This window comes from Drosophila serrata, unplaced genomic scaffold (assembly GCF_035046125.1).
Source record: "Drosophila serrata isolate PLE 108 unplaced genomic scaffold, ASM3504612v1 contig_275, whole genome shotgun sequence".
Classification (NCBI taxonomy): domain Eukaryota; kingdom Metazoa; phylum Arthropoda; class Insecta; order Diptera; family Drosophilidae; genus Drosophila; species Drosophila serrata.
In genome coordinates, this window is record NW_028257173.1 from 3,853,431 (window position 1) to 3,876,365 (window position 22,935).

Here is a 22,935-nt window from a genome sequence, read left to right on the forward strand (position 1 = left end):
TTAGTAAAAAAATATTGATAAAAAAAACAAATTTTCAAATTTGAACATGTTCAATATTTGATCACCTGGCCACACTGTTTTATTTGTTGGCAAGTTCCTACCTCCGGCCACACTGCGCCTGAACAGCTGTGTTTTGTTGTTATCAGAGATTGAAATTGCGTGTACTTTGTCGGCGTAATTACTTTCTTGCACCATGATCGAGTGATCCAGTCCGCATCCACGGATTCCCAATTTACCCTCTGAGTCAGCGCACCTACTGCGTGGCGCTGCTTCGTTGCATTTTTGTTGAAGTGAACAGCCAGGGCAGCCAGCTAATTGAATTAGTGGCGCATTTTCAAGGTCTCGACCATGTCTGGAGCAGCCATACTTATAAATGCAGCCATTTCGGGCGCCGCCTATTGCATGACGGTGCGGATGATTCCCCGCTTCCGGGAGATGTTCATCAAGGCCAATCTCTTTGGCAACGATTTGTGCAAAAAGGACAAGCCACAGGTGTAAGTTTTGAGTCACCTCTGTATATGCTTTGTATATACAATGTATTTTCCCTTTTGCAGTCCCGAATCCTTTGGCGTGCTGATTGGCTGTGTGTTTCTGGTCTCCCTGTTCCTCTTCATACCCGTGCCCTTTGCCTTCGATGAGGCGGCTGCCACGGATGCGGTAACTGGCGGAAAGCCCGATACCTTTCCACATGATAAAGTAAATAACAACGTCGGGTGTTTGCTACCTTATCAATATAATTATATTTATCTTTTCGTAGTTCGTAGAATTGATTGCTGCCCTGCTGTCCATTTGCTGCATGATCTTTCTGGGCTTTGCTGACGACGTCTTGGATCTGCGCTGGCGCCACAAGCTGCTCCTTCCCACCATCGCCACGTTGCCACTACTGATGGTTTACTATGTCAACTACAACTCCACCACGGTCATCATGCCCAACTTTGCAAGGGCCTTATTTGGAACCTCCCTAAACATAGGTATCGCATCACTTTCCTGCATATATATTTGAGTTTAATCGATGTTTCCCGTTAGGTGTTCTGTACTACATCTTCATGGGCATGCTGGCCGTATTCTGTACGAACGCCATCAATATCCTGGCGGGCATCAATGGCCTGGAGGTGGGACAGTCGCTGATTATTGCCGGATCTGTTCTGGTGTTCAATTTCATTGAATTGTATCTTGGACATCAGGTGGACTCGCACATCTTCTCCATATACTTCATGCTGCCGTTTCTGGCCACGACCTTGGCGCTGTGGAAGTTCAACCAGTAAGTTTTAGCTTTATTTATTCTCCTTTTTTATTTTATAAATACTGAATTGATCTGGCAAGTTAACAAGTTATAATAATTCTGCTGATACCTCGAGCCCTAGAGTAATAAACTAATAACTTTGAAATGATAAAACGTTATACATTTAATCTATATAAATATGTAAAGTAAATCTAAAAAGCTTCATCTCTTAAAAGTAATGCTAAATTCCGTTCAACCCAATTTCACAACATAATTCCAGCAAATCTCTCGAGAATTGCTCTGGTGTTGCTCTATATTTGTAAATTCTTTGTTTAGTTCTGGTTTTGCTTATCACAGATGGCGGGTCTGTCCGTCGTCCTGTCTGCTGAGATACTAATAATTTGGAACTCGCTGGCCAAAAATACAGAAGGGCACGTACACGCATGAGGGAATTAGGCAGAGTAATGATATGATGATTATGAGATCGTTAAACTTTGAGATGGGGGTTCAAAAGCAGGCACATATAAATATATATCTTATATATAATGCGTCGAGAAGGTGTGTGTTGTGCCTTGGGCATAGTTAGTCATCCTCCTGGAGATCCTCCAGCACGTCCACATCGTACAGATTGACCAGCAGCTGGCCAAACTGGCTGCTGTGTCGCAGGGCCTCCTCCGGAGCGTAATACTTTTCGCTCTGCTCGCGCAGCCGTACCAACTGTGTAGTCCCGTCTATGTGGACTCCATTGGCTATCAACTGCTGCATATAGGTGGCATCGATGTGGGCGTTTCGGGTGACGTTGGGTAGCTTCACAGGTAACTGCTGCTGCTGGCTGGCGCCCTGCAGCCGGAGCACAATCTGCTCGGGTGGCAGGCACAGCTCGCAGCTCCAGCCGCCATAGTGATTGAGGTCGCCCAGGGTTCCGCTCGCTATTCGCTGCAGCTGGTGGGCATCCAGTTGGGCACTGTTGTGTAGGTGCCCCAAGGAACTTATTACCCCGCTTAGCAGGGTCTTTTTCGGGTGCTGCCAGTAGAAGCCGTACACATTGTACTTCAGCCGGAATCTCAGGGGCAGCACATCCTTAGCATAGTACTTGAGAAACTTCAAAGCTGTCGGTGCATAAACTGCCCGACTGTCTCCGAGTAGCAGCAAATCCTGGGCCTGCATTTGTAGTCCGCACTGCACCCACAGCTGACGCCTGAAGTGGCTGTAGGCTAGAGAACTACTGCAGTTGCTTTCTGAGGAGCAGCGGAACAACATGTAGTTAGTTTGACGCCCCAGCAAGCTCTCTAGGGTCCGTTCTTTACTGCCGTTGCTCACGTAGTACACGAGAAAGTAGTCCACCACCTCAAGAAGGGCTCGAATTTGCAGCTCCAAGAGCTCCAGGCTAATGTGATCCCAGGTGCCCAGTTCCAGCAGGTAGAAGAGGCGATGCAGGGAACTGGAACTGGCCTCGATCAGCTGCAGGGGCGTGCTTCCGCCTCGCTTGCTGGTCCGGCTGTGCGTCATCAGGGCTCGCCAGATGATCTCCGGCTGGCCACAGTCCCTGCCATGCCAGCCGCTCGCACACTTGCACTGCGGCGGAGCCATCAGGTAATCCACATCATTCATCTTCATAGTCTCGTTAATGGTGCCCTCACGGTAGCACCAGAGGGCTGGTGTCGGACCCATCTCTGCGTCCACATACGCGGGCACATCGTAGTCTGGCGGTGGGTGGGATTCGTTCAGTCTCTCCATTTCGGATTTCATCTGGTAAAAGTCTCTGTCGTAGCGATTCACATTCTCGTGCTGCCGCGGGCAGTGGGATTCCCTATTCAGAGGAGCTTTCCCAGCTTCTCCACCCATACCACTCGCAACGAAGTTCACACGGTTGCCGATCTGATCCAGGGCACTCCGTTGTTGTTGCTGCTGCTGCTCCTGGGTTCCGTGTCCCATCTGCAGCAGCCAGATGCAGCCAATAAAGCCCACCTGGAGCACCAGCACCGACCAGAGCACCAGCTTCTTGGTTATGGCCAGGCGTCCCATGGCACCGGCTCCCGCTGCTAGGGAGTGCGATGGCATTAGCGTGATGGTGCTCCTCGCCATGTATTTTCAGTGCACTTTCTGCACATTCACTTGTTCATTTTTCTTAAATTTCCTGTACCTATTTCGCGTCTCCTTTGCTTCTTAACACGCCCAAAAAATTTCTGTTTTTCCTCCCCCGCACAGCTGTCACGAAATGTCCTCCCTGGCGCTGCCCAGCTGTTCGGTGCTGTAGGCAGATTCTGGCTTTTTTTCCGTCGAGTCTAGCTAGAAACGATGCTTGGTTTTTGGTTTATTTACAACACTGTTGCAGATTACTGTTATTATTTTGAATTTGAATATGCAGAACTGATTATGAAATTAAGGACTTATAAGGGAAAACTAAGAATTACAACACTTGTTAAATTAAGTTATTTAATCATTCATTTATTCTTTATAGATATCCCTCTCAGGTGTTTGTTGGCGATACCTACTGCTACTTTGCTGGCATGACCTTCGCTGTGGTCGGCATTTTGGGGCACTTTAGCAAGACCCTGCTGCTGTTTTTCCTGCCGCAGATCCTGAACTTCCTGTATTCCACCCCGCAGCTGTTCCACTTTGTGCCCTGCCCTCGTCACCGACTGCCCAAGTACGACAACAAGACGGACCTGCTGCACATTAGCACTACGGAGTTTAAGTTGGAGGATCTCAATGCTCCGGGCCGTCTAATGGTCACGGTGCTGCGGAAGCTGCGGCTAATTAGCTGGCATACCAAAGCAGACGGTCTTGTGCGGACCAATAACTTTACCCTCATTAACTTTGTGCTGGTCATGTTTGGGCCGGTCCATGAGCGCGTGGTCACACAGATGCTGATGGGTTTCCAGGTGTTGTGCACGCTGATTGCCCTGGCCATTCGATATCCACTGGCAAACTATTTCTATGCGGAAACGTAGCTAGTGTTGCAGGATCAGCTCTATTCGATATTGATTCTGATATTTATTGTAGTAAGCCTTGGCTAAGTGAACTCCATATACAAACAGATCCACACAATAGTTCCCGAAAGTAAGTTTTAAGTAAAAATCTATATTTCTCTCTCGTCAATAAAAACAAGATCCCTAAATCAATTCAAAACTCAAAATCACAATGAGCAATTCCGAGATTTCAGACGAGGAGCTGTCGGCGCCAGAAGAGGAGGAGGACTTGGGGCCCAACATAGGCGTAAGTTCCTTAAGTATTCAACAAAACCGTTCAAAATCCTTAGTTAAATTTGATTTTCTCACCCTTTTCCATTTCCCAGCTCTATATAGGTGGCCGCAACGGGATGGGCCAGAGGCATGGCAGAGGCTGGGCTATTCTACCAAATGGGGACCAGTACGATGGAAACTACCGGAAAGGAAGGCGACACGGAATTGGGCTGTATGTGTTCAAGGACGGATCACGATACTACGGACAGTATCGATGCGGAAAGCGCTGTGGTCGAGGCATCTTTATCTATCCGGATGGATCCGTGTACGAGGGCAACTGGCGCAAGCATCTAAAGCATGGCAAGGGCCGGTACAACTATGTCAATGGGGACACCTACTCCGGCGACTGGCACAAAGGCCAGCGTCATGGTGTTGGCATTTATACATTTAAGAGCAGCCCCGATGCCTGCTGTATGTCCGTTAGATTGAAGTCCACCTGGAACAGTAACATACGTATGGGACCCTTCGAGCTGTATATCGGCAATGATGACAAGTGCACCGTCCTCCATGGAATCTGGGATACCCTATATCCGAGTGGACCTGCCGTCTTTAGCTTCAATAATCGGTATATGCTGGTGGGCTACTTCCTGCCGGCTAACTATAACTTTAAGGCAATCGGCGATGACGGCGACAATGAGGAAACATATGAGCGATATGATGAGGATGAGGATGGCAACGATTTGGAGACACCCATGGCGCCAACTCTATGGTTCGCGCAGGATATTGCCGTTTACGACTTTGCGGTGCTGCCCCAAGAGCCGGTGCCGCTGGCTATTTCCGATTCCGAGCTATCCGTCTGTTCCTTGTCCACTATGCCGAGTGCTGAAAGCGAGGAGAAGATTAGTTGGTACGGCGAAGGAGAGGAGGCCGAGGGCGAGGAGGGTGGCGAAATGGAGTGCTTCCCATGCGAGTGCGAGTACGACCTCAGCGAAGTGGAGACCGAGAGCGAGGTATGCAAGATCGATGCCAATCCGTGCGCCATTGAGATCCTTAAGCAGCCCGAGTGTCCCGAGCCCTAGAACGGGTTCTCTTCTGGCCAGTTTTCTATCGTTTCTGTTGCTTTTACTGTTGAAGAGTCAAATAAATAATAAAAAGATACATTTAGTCCTTTATAGTAAACATTTTATTTTGTTTTTATAATTTTCATACAGGTTTTGATTAAAATTTGTCGGTTTTACTTTAAAATACGCCCTGCTCTCGTCCCTTTTATAGTTTTGTTTGATGCTCTATACTCCTAAATGTAGAATGAAATCACAAATGGGGGCTCTTTTCAAGTATTATTGACATGATGATACCTTAGCGATAGATAGATTCCAGGAGAGTGAGTGTTTTAACCTCGATTTTATATTCCTTTTTGAATTTGGATATTCTGCTCTGTTCGTATAACTTGCTCCAATATTCTCGAATGTGTGTTCAGCATTTCAATTCATTTGTTTCGCTAATTAACTCTATATGGTAATTATTGTTTGCTGCCTTACCGTAAATCGTAAACTGTAATCATTAACTTTAAGTTCTTTAGCAGATGTGTGTTACATTTTCTTTACAATTTGTATATTTTTTCGTTATTTCAATTACTAATTTAAAATTATAAAAAAAATCTCTAGGTGCTGGCAGGATCTGCCTCAGGAGAGGATGGGAGAGGGAACTGCTTATGGATGGCCGCTTGGCACACATCGCCGCAACTGGCATCCGAACTATTGGAATCGCCACTGGATACCGACGGGGGAGTTCCGCTGTCCGTTCCATTGGATGTCTGCTCCTCCGTCTTGCACAATGACGCCTTGCCACACTCATCAAGGACAATGTTCAGCTTCTCTGTCCTCGTCTGCGTCGGCGTCGACGTGGTCTCTACAGGATTCAGGCGCAGCATTTGGTAGGGCTCCTCGCCCTCTTTCTGTAGCTCGTGAACCGTGCTGCCGTCGTGCTGTTTGGAAACCTTATAAATGGCCGGGCACGATTTTGAGTTCTTCACGTCGTTCGAGTCCTTCAGTTCAGGCAGGTCCAAGTGGTCGCTGCACTCCCTCAGCGGTTGCAGCTCCTGTGCTTTGTTGTTATCCTCCACGCTAATGCTCTGCGCCAAAGCGATGGCTGCCGCCATGGCCGCCGCCTGGCCACTACTGCTTGCTCCCTCGGGATTCAGATAGAGCATCGGGGTATTGTAGAGCAGCAGCTGCGGTTCCATCTTGAAGTCTCGCTCCAGCTGCTTCTGCTGGTCGAGATTCTCGTCGATGTAGTTGATGTGAATGGGCGAGGTCTGCAGATTTAAATGGGAGCAGTGCAGCAGATCGTCCTCTGGCGGGGTGTAGTAAATTGATGCCTTGCTGGCCGAGTAATTGGCAGATAGGCGTCCCTTTATTTTCTGTATGTTTAGCTCCTTAGAGCCAGCAAAGTCCATTTGTCCTTTGAAATAACAGTCTATGTCTGTCGAGGAAATGGTATTAGATTGTAAAGAGCCTCTGGAGAAACCGCAAATACTTACCCTCGGCAATGTCCTCATCGCAACGTCCGCGGCAATTTTCAAAATAGAAACTGGGCAGGTTCTCCAGCACCTTGTTCAGTGTTTGCTGCTGGTACTTGTAGCCCTCCCGGAGGCGCAGCACTTGGTGCGCACTAAATTTCCGGATCTTATTCCGCTGGAAGACGTAGTTCTCCCTAACCCAGCTCAGCTGGCCGGTGGAGTAGTCACGCACCTTCTTCACCTGGTCGTAGTACTGATCCTTCAGCGCCGTCAGGTGGTTCGATCCCATGTCGCGGAACTCGCGTATGTGCTTGGCCTGGGTGGTGTAGCTGCTCTGTATCCACTCCACCTGCTGCACACAGTTCTCGCGGATGCGGTGCACTTGCTGGGTGTAATTCTCGCGCAGTCGCTCCAGCTGCTGGCTCTTGTAAGTCTCGATGCTGTCCAGCATGGCGTAGATTTGTCGTGGCCGCGGTGACTTCTTGTTACGATTAGCGCAGCAGTAGAACCGGTCGCAGATGCCCCACCGGGACAGGCAGCTCCTCAAGCCCTGAACCATCAGCGTGAGCAGCAGGAAGGCGGTGGCCAGGGCAGTGCCAAACAGTATGCTGCCAATCTTTACCCGGTAGAATACAATTGGATCGATGTACAGTCTGTAAAAAGCATAAATTACTTCTTAGTCAAAAATTAACACAATCAAGAGAGGCTGCTAACAATCATTTGAACAAATTGGATTAATTCTTAATGAAAGATTCGCGTTGATGCAGATCAAGAATATATATGATTTATGGGGTCGGAAATGACTACTTCACAGTTTTATAAGCTTATAACTTAACTTATAATACCATTCATTTAGTCGGTATTTATTTTATAGGACAATTTTGTCAATAAATTAAATTTTAAAAAATTCATAAATAAGCCAAAAATTCATTAATTTTAACTCGGAAACCATTCCAATGCTACTACTTATTATGGAAATAAAACTGCATACTTAATTTACTCGGAAATGAGTCCCTCGCAGTTCTACAAGCTTCTGACTAAACGTCTAAAACCATTATTTCAGTCGATATTTATTTTATATGACAATTTTGTCAATAATTCAAATTTTAAAAAATTCATAACTATGCCAAAAATGCATTAATTTCAATTCGGAAACCTTTCCAATAATAGTTTTTATTAAGGCAATAAAACTGCATACTCAATTTACTTGGAAATGAGTCCTTCACAGTTCTACAAGCTACTGACTAAACTTGTAAAACCATTTTTTGAGTCGATTTTTATCTGCATTTTATAGGACAATTTTGTCAATAAATCAAATTTTAAAAATCGCATAACTATGCCAAAAATGCATTAATTTCAAATCGGAAACCTTTCCTATGCCAGTTTTTATTAGGGCAATAAAACTGCATACTCAATTAAATATGCAAATTTTTGTCGATTTTTGACAATTTTAATGATGTAACCCCTTATCGTTTTTTGCAAAAATTGAAAAAAATTTCCAAAATTTTTTTTCAATCGGAGATAGTTAGATCGATTCAGCTGTTGATGCTGATCAAGAATATATATGATTTATGGGGTCGGAAATGACTCCTTCACAGTTTTATAAGCTTCTGACTGAACTCATAATACCATTCACTTAGTCGGTATTTATTTTATAGGACAATTTTGTCAATAAATTAAATTTTACAAAATTCATAAATAAGCCAAAAATTCATTAATTTTAACTCGGAAACCATTCCAATGCTACTACTTATTATGGAAATAAAACTGCATACTCAATTTAAATCAAATTAATTTCAAATCGGAAACCTTTCCTATGCTAGTTTTTATTGGGGCAATAAAACTGCATACTCAATTAAATATGCAAATTTTTGTCGATTTTTGACAATTTTAATGATGTAACCCCTTATCGTTTTTTGCAAAAATTGAAAAAAATTTCCAAAATTTTTTTAATCGGAGATAGTTAGATCGATTCAGCTGTTGATGCTGATCAAGAATATATATGATTTATGGGGTCGGAAATGACTCCTTCACAGTTTTATAAGCTTCTGACTGAACTCATAATACCATTCACTTAGTCGGTATTTATTTTATAGGACAATTTTGTCAATAAATTAAATTTTAAAAAATTCATAAATAAGCCAAAAATTCATTAATTTTAACTCGGAAACCATTCCAATGCTACTACTTATTATGGAAATAAAACTGCATACTTAATTTACTCGGAAATGAGTCCCTCGCAGTTCTACAAGCTTCTGACTAAACGTCTAAAACCATTCTTTCAGTCGATATTTATTTTATATGACAATTTTGTCAATAATTCAAATTTTAAAAAATTCAAAACTATTCCAAAAATGCATTAATTTAAATTCGGAAACCTTTCCAATCCTAGTTTTTATTAAGGCAATAAAGCTGCATACTCAATTTACTTGGAAATGAGTCCTTCACAGTTCTACAAGCTACTGACTAAACTTGTAAAACCATTTTTTGAGTCGATTTTTATCTGCATTTTATAGGACAATTTTGTCAATAAATCAAATTTTAAAAATCGCATAACTAGGCCAAAAATGCATTAATTTCAAATCGGAAACCTTTCCTATGCCAGTTTTTATTAGGGCAATAAAACTGCATACTCAATTAAATATGCAAATTTTTGTCGATTTTTGACAATTTTAATGATGTAACCCCTTATCGTTTTTTGCAAAAATTGAAAAAAATTTCCAAAATTTTTTTTCAATCGGAGATAGTTAGATCGGTTCAGCTGTTGATGCTGATCAAGAATATATATGATTTATGGGGTCGGAAATGACTCCTTCACAGTTTTATAAGCTTCTGACTAAACTTAAAATACCATTCATTTAGTCGGTATTTATTTTATAGGACTATTTTGTCAATAAATTAAATTTTAAAAAATTCATAAATAAGCCAAAAATTCATTAATTTTAACTCGGAAACCATTCCAATGCTACTACTTATTATGGAAATAAAACTGCATACTCAATTTACTTGGAAATGAGTCCTTCACAGTTGTACAAGCTTCTGACTAAACGTCTAAAACCATTCTTTCAGTCGATATTTATTTTATATGACAATTTTGTCAATAATTCAAATTTTAAAAAATTCATAACTATGCCAAAAATGCATTAATTTCAATTCGGAAACCTTTCCAATAATAGTTTTTATTAAGGCAATAAAACTGCATACTCAATTTACTTGGAAATGAGTCCTTCACAGTTCTACAAGCTACTGACTAAACTTGTAAAACCATTTTTTGAGTCGATATTTATCTACATTTTATAGGACAATTTTGTCAATAAATCAAAATTCAAAAATCGCATAACTAGGCCAAAAATGCATTTATTTCAAATCGGAAACTTTTCCTATGCCAGTTTTTATTAGGGCAATAAAACTGCATACTCAATTAAATATGCAAATTTTTGTCGATTTTTGACAATTTTAATGATGTAACCCCTTATCGTTTTTTGCAAAAATTGAAAAAAATTTCCAAAATTTTTTTTCAATCGGAGATAGTTAGATCGATTCAGCTGTTGATGCTGATCAAGAATATATATAATTTATGGGGTCGGAAATGACTCCTTCACAGTTTTATAAGCTTCTGACTGAACTCATAATACCATTCACTTAGTCGGTATTTATTTTATAGGACAATTTTGTCAATAAATTAAATTTTAAAAAATTCATAAATAAGCCAAAAATTCATTAATTTTAACTCGGAAACCATTCCAATGCTACTACTTATTATGGAAATAAAACTGCATACTCAATTTAAATCAAATTAATTTCAAATCGGAAACCTTTCCTATGCTAGTTTTTATTGGGGCAATAAAACTGCATACTCAATTAAATATGCAAATTTTTGTCGATTTTTGACAATTTTAATGATGTAACCCCTTATCGTTTTTTGCAAAAATTGAAAAAAATTTCCAAAATTTTTTTTCAATCGGAGATAGTTAGATCTATTCAGCTGTTGATGCTGATCAAGAATATATATGATTTATGGGGTCGGAAATGACTCCTTCACAGTTTTATAAGCTTCTGACTGATCTCATAATACCATTCACTTAGTCGGTATTTATTTTATAGGACCATTTTGTCAATAAATTAAATTTTAAAAAATTCATAAATAAGCCAAAAATTCATTAATTTTAACTCGGAAACCATTCCAATGCTACTACTTATTATGGAAATAAAACTGCATACTCAATTTAAATCAAATTAATTTCAAATCGGAAACCTTTCCTATGCTAGTTTTTATTGGGGCAATAAAACTGCATACTCAATTAAATATGCAAATTTTTGTCGATTTTTGACAATTTTAATGATGTAACCCCTTATCGTTTTTTGCAAAAATTGAAAAAAATTTCCAAAATTTTTTTTCAATCGGAGATAGTTAGATCGATTCAGCTGTTGATGCTGATCAAGAATATATATGATTTATGGGGTCGGAAATGACTCCTTCACAGTTTTATAAGCTTCTGACTGATCTCATAATACCATTCACTTAGTCGGTATTTATTTTATAGGACCATTTTGTCAATAAATTAAATTTTAAAAAATTCATAAATAAGCCAAAAATTCATTAATTTTAACTCGGAAACCATTCCAATGCTACTACTTATTATGGAAATAAAACTGCATACTCAATTTAAATCAAATTAATTTCAAATCGGAAACCTTTCCTATGCTAGTTTTTATTGGGGCAATAAAACTGCATACTCAATTAAATATGCAAATTTTTGTCGATTTTTGACAATTTTAATGATGTAACCCCTTATCGTTTTTTGCAAAAATTGAAAAAAATTTCCAAAATTTTTTTTCAATCGGAGATAGTTAGATCTATTCAGCTGTTGATGCTGATCAAGAATATATATGATTTATGGGGTCGGAAATGACTCCTTCACAGTTTTATAAGCTTCTGACTGATCTCATAATACCATTCACTTAGTCGGTATTTATTTTATAGGACAATTTTGTCAATAAATTAAATTTTAAAAAATTCATAAATAAGCCAAAAATTCATTAATTTTAACTCGGAAACCATTCCAATGCTACTACTTATTATGGAAATAAAACTGCATACTCAATTTAAATCAAATTAATTTCAAATCGGAAACCTTTCCTATGCTAGTTTTTATTGGGGCAATAAAACTGCATACTCAATTAAATATGCAATTTTTGTCGATTTTTGACAATTTTAATGATGTAACCCCTTATCGTTTTTTGCAAAAATTGAAAAAAATTTCCAAATTTTTTTTTCAATCGGAGATAGTTAGATCGATTCAGCTGTTGATGCTGATCAAGAATATATATGATTTATGGGGTCGGAAATGACTCCTTCACAGTTTTATAAGCTTCTGACTGAACTCATAATACCATTCATTTAGTCGGTATTTATTTTATAGGACTATTTTGTCAATAAATTAAATTTTAAAAAATTCCTAAATAAGCCAAAAATTCATTAATTTTAACTCGGAAACCATTCCAATGCTACTACTTATTATGGAAATAAAACTGCATACTCAATTTACTTGGAAATGAGTCCTTCACAGTTGTACAAGCTTCTGACTAAACGTCTAAAACCATTCTTTCAGTCGATATTTATTTTATATGACAATTTTGTCAATAATTCAAATTTTAAAAAATTCATAACTATGCCAAAAATGCATTAATTTCAATTCGGAAACCTTTCCAATAATAGTTTTTATTAAGGCAATAAAACTGCATACTCAATTTACTTGGAAATGAGTCCTTCACAGTTCTACAAGCTACTGACTAAACTTGTAAAACCATTTTTTGAGTCGATATTTATCTACATTTTATAGGACAATTTTGTCAATAAATCAAATTTCAAAAATCGCATAACTAGGCCAAAAATGCATTTATTTCAAATCGGAAACTTTTCCTATGCCAGTTTTTATTAGGGCAATAAAACTGCATACTCAATTAAATATGCAAATTTTTGTCGATTTTTGACAATTTTAATTATGTAACCCCTTATCGTTTTTTGCAAAAATTGAAAAAAATTTCCAAAATTTTTTTTCAATCGGAGATAGTTAGATCGATTCAGCTGTTGATGCTGATCAAGAATATATATGATTTATGGGGTCGGAAATGACTCCTTCACAGTTTTATAAGCTTCTGACTGAACTCATAATACCATTCACTTAGTCGGTATTTATTTTATAGGACAATTTTGTCAATAAATTAAATTTTAAAAAATTCATAAATAAGCCAAAAATTCATTAATTTTAACTCGGAAACCATTCCAATGCTACTACTTATTATGGAAATAAAACTGCATACTCAATTTAAATCAAATTAATTTCAAATCGGAAACCTTTCCTATGCTAGTTTTTATTGGGGCAATAAAACTGCATACTCAATTAAATATGCAAATTTTTGTCGATTTTTGACAATTTTAATGATGTAACCCCTTATCGTTTTTTGCAAAAATTGAAAAAAATTTCCAAAATTTTTTTTCAATCGGAGATAGTTAGATCGATTCAGCTGTTGATGCTGATCAAGAATATATATGATTTATGGGGTCGGAAATGACTCCTTCACAGTTTTATAAGCTTCTGACCAAACTTATAATACCATTCATTTAGTCGGTATTTATTTTATAGGACAATTTTGTCAATAAATTAAATTTTAAAAAATTCAAAAATAAGCCAAAAATTCATTAATTTTAACTCGGAAACCATTCCAATGCTACTACTTATTATGGAAATAAAACTGCATACTCAATTTACTTGGAAATGATTCCTTCACAGTTGTACAAGCTTCTGACTAAACGTCTAAAACCATTCTTTCAGTCGATATTTATTTTATATGACAATTTTGTCAATAATTCAAATTTTAAAAAATTCATAACTATGCCAAAAATGCATTAATTTCAATTCGGAAACCTTTCCAATAATAGTTTTTATTAAGGCAATAAAACTGCATACTCAATTTACTTGGAAATGAGTCCTTCACAGTTCTACAAGCTACTGACTAAACTTGTAAAACCATTTTTTGAGTCGATATTTATCTACATTTTATAGGACAATTTTGTCAATAAATCAAATTTTAAAAATCGCATAACTGGCCAAAAATGCATTAATTTCAAATCGGAAACCTTTCCTATGCTAGTTTTTATTAGGGCAATAAAACTGCATACTCAATTAAATATGCAAATTTTTGTCGATTTTTTACAATTTTAATGATGTAACCCCTTATCGTTTTTTGCAAAAATTGAAAAAAATTTCCAAAATTTTTTTTCAATCGGAGATAGTTAGATCGATTCAGCTGTTGATGCTGATCAAGAATATATATGATTTATGGGGTCGGAAATGACTCCTTCACAGTTTTATAAGCTTCTGACTGAACTCATAATACCATTCACTTAGTCGGTATTTATTTTATAGGACAATTTTGTCAATAAATTAAATTTAAAAAAATTCATAAATAAGCCAAAAATTCATTAATTTTAACTCGGAAACCATTCCAATGCTACTACTTATTATGGAAATAAAACTGCATACTTAATTTACTCGGAAATGAGTCCCTCGCAGTTCTACAAGCTTCTGACTAAACGTCTAAAACCATTCTTTCAGTCGATATTTATTTTATATGACAATTTTGTCAATAATTCAAATTTTAAAAAATTCATAACTATGCCAAAAATGCATTAATTTAAATTCGGAAACCTTTCCAATCCTAGTTTTTATTAAGGCAATAAAACTGCATACTCAATTTACTAGGAAATGAGTCCTTCACAGTTCTACAAGCTACTGACTAAACTTGTAAAACCATTTTTTGAGTCGATATTTATCTACATTTTATAGGACAATTTTGTCAATAAATCGAATTTTAAAAATAGCATAACTAAGCCAATAATGCATTAATTTCAAATCGGAAACCTTTCCTATGCTTGTTTTTATTAGGGCAATAAAACTGCATACTCAATTAAATATGCAAATTTTTGTCGATTTTTTACAATTTTAATGATGTAACCCCTTATCGTTTTTTGCAAAAATTTAAAAAAATTTCCAAAATTTTTTTTTCAACCGGAGATAGTTAGATCGATTCAGCTGTTGATGCTGATCAAGAATATATATGATTTATGGGGTCGGAAATGACTCCTTCACAGTTTTATAAGCTTCTGACTGAACTCATAATACCATTCACTTAGTCGGTATTTATTTTATAGGACAATTTTGTCAATAAATTAAATTTTAAAAAATTCATAAATAAGCCAAAAATTCATTAATTTTAACTCGGAAACCATTCCAATGCTACTACTTATTATGGAAATAAAACTGCATACTTAATTTACTCGGAAATGAGTCCCTCGCAGTTCTACAAGCTTCTGACTAAACGTCTAAAACCATTCTTTCAGTCGATATTTATTTTATATGACAATTTTGTCAATAATTCAAATTTTAAAAAATTCATAACTATGCCAAAAATGCATTAATTTAAATTCGGAAACCTTTCCAATCCTAGTTTTTATTAAGGCAATAAAACTGCATACTCAATTTACTAGGAAATGAGTCCTTCACAGTTCTACAAGCTACTGACTAAACTTGTAAAACCATTTTTTGAGTCGATATTTATCTACATTTTATAGGACAATTTTGTCAATAAATCGAATTTTAAAAATAGCATAACTAAGCCAATAATGCATTAATTTCAAATCAGAAACCTTTCCTATGCTTGTTTTTATTAGGGCAATAAAACTGCATACTCAATTAAATATGCAAATTTTTGTCGATTTTTTACAATTTTAATGATGTAACCCCTTATCGTTTTTTGCAAAAATTGAAAAAAATTTCCAAAATTTTTTTTCAATCGGAGATAGTTAGATCGATTCAGCTGTTGATGCTGATCAAGAATATATATGATTTATGGGGTCGGAAATGACTCCTTCACAGTTTTATAAGCTTCTGACTGAACTCATAATACCATTCACTTAGTCGGTATTTATTTTATAGGACAATTTTGTCAATAAATTAAATTTTAAAAAATTCATAAATAAGCCAAAAATTCATTAATTTTAACTCGGAAACCATTCCAATGCTACTACTTATTATGGAAATAAAACTGCATACTTAATTTACTCGGAAATGAGTCCCTCGCAGTTCTACAAGCTTCTGACTAAACGTCTAAAACCATTCTTTCAGTCGATATTTATTTTATATGACAATTTTGTCAATAATTCAAATTTTAAAAAATTCATAACTATGCCAAAAATGCATTAATTTAAATTCGGAAACCTTTCCAATCCTAGTTTTTATTAAGGCAATAAAACTGCATACTCAATTTACTAGGAAATGAGTCCTTCACAGTTCTACAAGCTACTGACTAAACTTGTAAAACCATTTTTTGAGTCGATATTTATCTACATTTTATAGGACAATTTTGTCAATAAATCGAATTTTAAAAATAGCATAACTAAGCCAATAATGCATTAATTTCAAATCAGAAACCTTTCCTATGCTTGTTTTTATTAGGGCAATAAAACTGCATACTCAATTAAATATGCAAATTTTTGTCGATTTTTTACAATTTTAATGATGTAACCCCTTATCGTTTTTTGCAAAAATTGAAAAAAATTTCCAAAATTTTTTTTCAATCGGAGATAGTTAGATCGATTCAGCTGTTGATGCTGATCAAGAATATATATGATTTATGGGGTCGGAAATGACTCCTTCACAGTTTTATAAGCTTCTGACTGAACTCATAATACCATTCACTTAGTCGGTATTTATTTTATAGGACAATTTTGTCAATAAATTAAATTTTAAAAAATTCATAAATAAGCCAATAATGCATTGATTTTAACTCGGAAACCATTCCAATGCTACTACTTAATTAATGCATCGGAAACCTTTCCAATCTTAGTTTTTATTAAGGCAATAAAACTGCATACTCAATTTACTTGGAAATGAGTCCTTCACAGTTCTACAAGCTACTGACTAAACTTGTAAAACCATTTTTTGAGTCGATATTTATCTACATTTTATAGGACAATTTATTTAAAATTATAAAACCCTGCAAGGAAATAAAAATACTGAAAACATACCTTAATCCTGCCGATGCTTTGCCCATCACATTGAAGGCATAGCAGGTGTACAGGCCGCTGTCTATTCTGGAGATATTGTGCACCAACAGCGATCCATTCTCCACGAGTACAACACGCTGACCCACCAGACTCTGCTGACGGGTCAGGTTTAGCGACTGAATGTAACTCTCATCCATTAAAGCGGCCAACTCCTGCGCACTTGGTGGTTGATGGGCATCCTCCTTGCTATCAATGATAATGGGGCGCTTGTCTGGATCAGCATGGTGTCGCAGAATCTTGTTGCGGGGAGTAACCTGAGAAGATATAAAAGATTGTTAGTGATTTGTCTTAAATTCATTAATTGTTAATGTTTACTCCCTTCAAAAAGAACCCAACTTTCTTAGTAATTCATTATAATCATTAATGTTTGTTATGAATAGACGTCTGCATGAATTACGAAACACTTACCCAAATAATGTCTGGCACGGGACTACCGGAGATCTGGCACTCCAGTTTGGCGGTTGAGAGAAGCTTGTGCATCTTTGGCTCCGAGAACTGCACCACCGAGGGCACACTGCAGTTGAGGTTGCTCAGGACGCGCAGCATGTCACCCGGATAGCCATATTGGCACTTCAACGCCTCGATCTGGTCGTCGATGCTCTCGTACGAGTCCAGGGGTGTTTGGCTAGGATTTGGACTATTGCCCTCCGCCTGTGAGTGGGGCTGACGTCGCAGACTGGTGCTGCCGTTGACCAGCCAAGCAGACAGCCAGTACATGCTGCAGTCACACTGGTACTCGTTGCCCAGTATGTTGAGGTAGTGCAGCTGCCGGAGCTCCTTCAGGCCCTCGGGCAGCGATCCCAGGCGGTTTCCCCGCACACTGAGCCGTTGCAGCCGCGACAGCCCAGAGATCTGTGTTGGCAGCTGTAGTAATCCATTTTCAGCCAGCAGTAGCTCCTTAAGGTTCCGAGCATTGGCGAACAGAGTTGCCGGCAGCTGCGTCAGCCGCGGATTCTGCTGCAGGGAGAGGTAACGTAGGCGATGGAGTACATTTGGATCCACCAGCGACTCATCGAAACGCGATATCCAGTTGGAGAACTGCTCAATGGGCGTCTCATCGATGCGCAGAAGCACCAAGGACCGCTGCATCTGGAAGAGGCCGCTGGGCAGCTGCTTAAACGGGTTCCGGCTGAGATCCAACTGCTTGAGGGCATGCAGATGCTGGAAGATGATGGAGGACAGTCCGGTCAGGTTGTTGCTGGACACATTCAGAGACAGCAGCTGGCTCAGCGACTCAAAAGCCTTGCGATCGATAATGGTCAGTGAGTTCTGACTGAGATCCAGCTGCCGCAGCTCGCGCAGATTGTAAAGGCTGTGTTTGCCGATCGACTTTAGCTGATTGCGCTGCAGATGCAGCTGCCGGAGCTGCGTGTTGCGCGCAAAGAAATTATCCGGGAAGGAGAGCAGGCGGTTGTCGCTGAGATCTAACACCTTGAGGTCTCGTGCTGTCTGGAACAGCTGGAAGGGCACCACGCTTAGCTTATTTCCAGCGAGATAAAGGCGTTCCAGCTTCAATGCTCCGCCAAAGATGTCCCGTGGAAGCTCCGCCAGCATATTCTGACTGAGATTCAGAAGGCGCAGTTCGCCCAGGGAGCCAAGGAAGCGCTGGGGCAAGGCAGTCAGGCCATTTCTGTCCATGTGCAGCTCTTGCAGTTTGTCCATGTGTTGCAGGTTGATCAGACTACAGTTGGCCAGTCGGTTGCCGCTCATCTTAAGTACTTTTAGGCTGCGCATGGCCTGGGGAACGGCCCAGTTGAGGCACTCTAGACGATTCTCGCCGAGGTCGAGGTGCTCCATGTTCTCAAAGCACCGCGTTTGGCGGGAAAAGAGCTCTCCAAGCGCTGCATCTGCTAGGTTGCTCTCTAGCCAAGAGAACTCATGTACGCTCTCGAACTGCGGCAGATGGAGGGAAACGCCGAGATCCGCTGGCACGTGGTCTAGTTTCAGCTGGTGGTAGTTGATGTGCGCACTCCTTAGGGAGATCAGCTCCTGGTTTACATGTCCAACGCCCACATGCTCGCAGCTCAGCTTGAACACGTTAGCCGAGGGATCCACCGGCAAATTCCCTGAATGCAGCTCGTACTCCTCCACATCCTCCCTGCTCTCCGATCCGTCATTTAGGTCGTCCAGCCACAGACCCTCGTCACTGTCACTATCATCTAAATCCGCATCGACTGCATGCCCCACAAACGGCAAGTGGAACTTGTAACCCAGCAGGGAGAACTCGTGCTCCTGCCATGTCCTCTGCCTGGGTCTTATCTGCGGATGATGTGGTCGCGCGGGATGGGCCAGCAAAGCCTCCGCGCTACTGTAGGTGGCCTGGCAGCTGTCGGCACTGTTGAGGGCCACTGCTGCATTGACCACGACGAATAGCAAGGCAGACAATATCAGGAAAATCTTCGATATTGCTTCCATTTTTCGGTATGTAATCTCAGATATTTATATGGTCGCATAGTACACCTGTAGGATAATAGAAATAGTTATTAGAATGGGAATGTTTTTTATATCTATTTAAATAGATTCCTTAAAGTATGAAATGTAATAGTATATTGCAGACTTCCCCATTGAACTTTAAACTATTTCTTTGCATAACAGAAACTTATCTAAGTAGTAAACATGTTTACAGAAATAAGGGTAGTCATTATTGGTCATAACATTACCCATTAACTAAGAGCTAAATTTAATAAACAAACTATAGCTGTAATCAGATGTAATCGTTGATTTCCTGCCTTTACATTCGGCCAACTTTCGGTGACAAAGCAAACTGAAATTAGTCCACCTTTGTTTTTTTGGACATTATTGATTCGGCAGCGACCATCATCCCTTGGAAGTCTCCAACAAAACAAGTCGCAACTCTCATTTGATTAAGGGAAAAGAACGAAAAGACCAAAATCAATATGTTAGGTAAATATTATAAATAAACCCGGTGGGCTGAACAGGATGAGGAGCTAACTCAGGCCGAGTCCGGTTGCGTGTCCAAATGGCGACGCATTTCTGTGAGACACAAAATGTGTGTGGTGGCACTAGAGAAAAGATAGAATGTATAATTCCCTTGAATAATGCATTACAATAGTGTCTGTCTGCGGGAATTACATAGTTAAGTTCAGTCCCTCCATCTTCTATTCTCTATCTGCACGCAAGTTGAAGCTTTTCCACTTGAAGACATGGGATTTTAAACTTACCCTAAAGTTTTTGGGTAGGCACTGATATTATTATTATTATTAAAGCTTTTTGTCAAATTGGTGACAGAGAAATCAAGGGGTGAAAAATTCTTTAAAAATTAAACCTCCGTTTTGTTATATTAAAACTGTAATTTTCTTTGAAAATTAGCTGTCTATAGAAACCACAAAACTAATATGGGGGATTGAATTGTTAAACTTTTACGGGTTTACCTTAATTTGAAAACAAGAAAACTTATCTTATTTAAAAAATTCTGTAAAACTATATATGAAAAATAATATTTATTAATTGTATGTAGAACATTGTTAAGAAACTGCTCCTTTGATTGAGTTATCACTGTTTTCTCGAGATCTGCCACCTTGCGTAATTATATTTATTTTGAATGTTCCTCAACGCTTTCCCCTATAAATTTATCATATATATTAATTTCCCTTTTAGCGACCGACTCTCGCATTTGTTTATAAACACAACAAGAAAGCATGCTATCTTCTAGAAGTCGAAGTTTGTATACCCTTGCAGGATCATTGGTTTGAATATAAAATCTATCATAAGTAAGGCAATCACTATACTTAACTATCACTATCACTATAGATAATAACAACCGGAAATTACTCCTTCACTGCGTTGCAAATTTATGACAGAAATTATAAGACTCTGGCAAGGGTATAAAAATATCTAATAAATTGCCGCCCAACCACAACCTGCATCAACAAAGCAATTACGTTCAGGGTTTAATTCTGTTCCCAAAGATTACTCAATGAGAAGAAAGGCGACAAAACTATAAAAGAAATATCTATATTGTATAATATTTTCTGTACATTTAGCGATGAGGGGACTGAACGATGCTATACTGTGTATATAGAAGGCGTAAAGCTTTTTATATTCCATTTAATACTACATATATGCATTTTCAATAGGTGGAAGACTGATAAGAGCCAACGAACCCATAAAAAGCCTGCAGAGACTGATAAGCCCCAACGAGCTCGTCGCAAAAAACTGATCGAGACGGATGGGCAGGGAAATAGAAAGAAAAAAATCACATAAATCATAGGTCCTAAGGCGGCTAATTCAGAGTCAATATTGTCGTTGATAACAACTATTTGAGCCCAACACTCCACATTCGAGAGTTTATTTGTATAAATTTCACAAGTCTGTGCGATTTTGCGACTGAAATCTGGCCAAAACTGCTGCCGCTGCTGGTGGGTCAAAACAAATGCAAAAAAATAATGAAAAAGCTATACAAAAATAGCTTCGAACACACACAGACCTGCGTACGTTAACACTAGCGCAAAAAATGTGGCGAAAAAACTGCCACGAATATTGTAAGACCAATAATTAGATTAGCGTCAAAGCAGAGCCGAATTTTTAGGCAAAAGCGTTAACCGACAACAAAACCTTATCAGCTGATGGCGCATTTAAACGAACTATTTATTGGCCGGATGCTGGCTAGTCGGGATTCTTTTTATATTGGGCAAACAATTCATTTAAATGTCGTTTTCATTAAGCCAAAGAATGGAGAGCGACAGAGGGAGATGACTAGAGAGTGAGTTGCATAATCTGTCATAGAAGACGAGCTCAAAGCGGGACGAAAAACAACCGTTTAACTGGGGATTTAATGGTACACACACTAGCACACACACACATATATCCGTATGTCAATGCCTGCTGACGTCCGAAAAGCCGCTAATGAGACGGGAACAAAAATACAAATTAGAACAGTTCGCTTACGCGGAGATTTTTTTGCCAAAGCCTTTGCACTTCTAGAAGAATCATTCACAAAATTTAGCTTTCCGCCTACGCTCATAATTCATTCAACACCTTTGCGCCTCTCCTTCACCTTGGATCTCAAGTGTGCATCTGTATATCCGTGTATCCAAGTCCGTCTGTGTGTGTGAGTAGGTTGCAAGGAAGCAAGATGTTGCTAAGGCGTCTGATTTTAAACCATTGCCCAAGCTCCGCCAACGTAACGAATAACCAAATAGAGCACGAACGGGGATTAGGTGGCCACTGATACTTTTAGTTACTTTTTTCGTTCGCCCTTTGTGGCCCATAGAAGGCAGGCATTAATGCTACACACACACACTCATACACTTATTTAGCACTTCGAACAGCTGTACCTGCATAGCTTGAGGCACATAGAAATAGCGTTTTTGCCACGGTTTATAGCCCATAATAATACACTTAAATCGAAGTTCTTATTAGGCCTTGATTTAATATTAACTCACCGTTGTGTTTACAACATTTTCGCGTCTTGTTTTTTGGGTTGTTGAAAATATATCAATATATCGATATTTTTCTCAAACTGATATATTTATATCGTGATATTTTGTTTGCCCAATTATCGATGTTGCGATATTTTTTCATATTATCGATAGTACCAATGGTTTGAAAAGCTTCCTGTTATTGAAAATTTTACATCTTACACTTTTACAGATTTATTGGTTTATTTTTAATTTTTCTACGTTTTTTAAACTAGTTTGCCTATAATCTATATAATATATGGAGTAATATGTATAATATAATATTATACACATTCAAAAATATTTAATAATGTTTGGTTAAAGTTCATGAAAAAACTAACTGGTTGTGAACTTTACTAGAGGCTTAGTGCCGACCCAAACCTTTATACTGTGTTGAATTTTAATTTTTAAATTCAAAATAAAAAAGTGTCATACTTTGAAAAGTAAAATTAGTTTCGATG

At 38.5% G+C, this 22,935-nt stretch overlaps 4 protein-coding genes across 9 annotated transcripts; 2 read left to right on the forward strand and 2 right to left on the reverse strand.

Annotated features, from left to right (window-relative positions):
* Positions 1 to 42: 42 nt before the first annotated feature.
* On the forward strand, positions 43 to 4,347 carry Alg7 (Alg7 dolichyl-phosphate N-acetylglucosaminephosphotransferase). The gene is made up of 5 exons (XM_086834830.1): positions 43 to 494; positions 555 to 696; positions 758 to 971; positions 1,027 to 1,261; positions 3,684 to 4,347. The coding sequence occupies exons 1-5, from the start codon at positions 349 to 351 to the stop codon at positions 4,174 to 4,176; spliced, it is 1,230 nt and encodes a 409-aa protein (XP_086690956.1). The 5' UTR covers positions 43 to 348; the 3' UTR covers positions 4,177 to 4,347.
* On the reverse strand, positions 1,267 to 3,527 carry Mgat3 (beta-1,4-mannosyl-glycoprotein 4-beta-N-acetylglucosaminyltransferase). The gene has a single exon (XM_020950673.2). The coding sequence runs from the start codon at positions 3,305 to 3,307 to the stop codon at positions 1,805 to 1,807; it is 1,503 nt and encodes a 500-aa protein (XP_020806332.2). The 5' UTR covers positions 3,308 to 3,527; the 3' UTR covers positions 1,267 to 1,804.
* Rsph1 (Radial spoke head protein 1) lies at positions 3,684 to 5,586 on the forward strand. 2 transcript variants are annotated; one of them, XM_086834831.1, is made up of 3 exons: positions 3,972 to 4,285; positions 4,335 to 4,441; positions 4,521 to 5,586. In XM_086834831.1, the coding sequence occupies exons 2-3, from the start codon at positions 4,367 to 4,369 to the stop codon at positions 5,484 to 5,486; spliced, it is 1,041 nt and encodes a 346-aa protein (XP_086690957.1). In that variant the 5' UTR covers positions 3,972 to 4,285; positions 4,335 to 4,366; the 3' UTR covers positions 5,487 to 5,586. The 2 variants fall into 2 exon arrangements, with proteins under 2 accessions (XP_020806333.2, XP_086690957.1); XM_020950674.2 differs by having other exon boundaries at positions 3,684 to 4,441.
* Positions 5,568 to 22,577, reverse strand: LOC110182609 (uncharacterized). 5 transcript variants are annotated; one of them, XM_020950671.2, is made up of 5 exons: positions 22,460 to 22,577; positions 17,463 to 19,514; positions 17,016 to 17,308; positions 6,947 to 7,578; positions 5,568 to 6,888 (listed from the first exon to the last, which is right to left on the reverse strand). In XM_020950671.2, exons 2-5 carry the CDS (start codon positions 19,467 to 19,469, stop codon positions 6,068 to 6,070), a joined length of 3,753 nt encoding a protein of 1,250 aa, XP_020806330.2. In that variant the 5' UTR covers positions 19,470 to 19,514; positions 22,460 to 22,577; the 3' UTR covers positions 5,568 to 6,067. The 5 variants fall into 5 exon arrangements, with proteins under 5 accessions (XP_020806330.2, XP_086690952.1, XP_086690953.1 ...); XM_086834826.1 differs by having other exon boundaries at positions 22,072 to 22,538; XM_086834827.1 differs by having other exon boundaries at positions 22,352 to 22,518.
* Between the last annotated feature and the right edge of the window lie 358 nt (positions 22,578 to 22,935).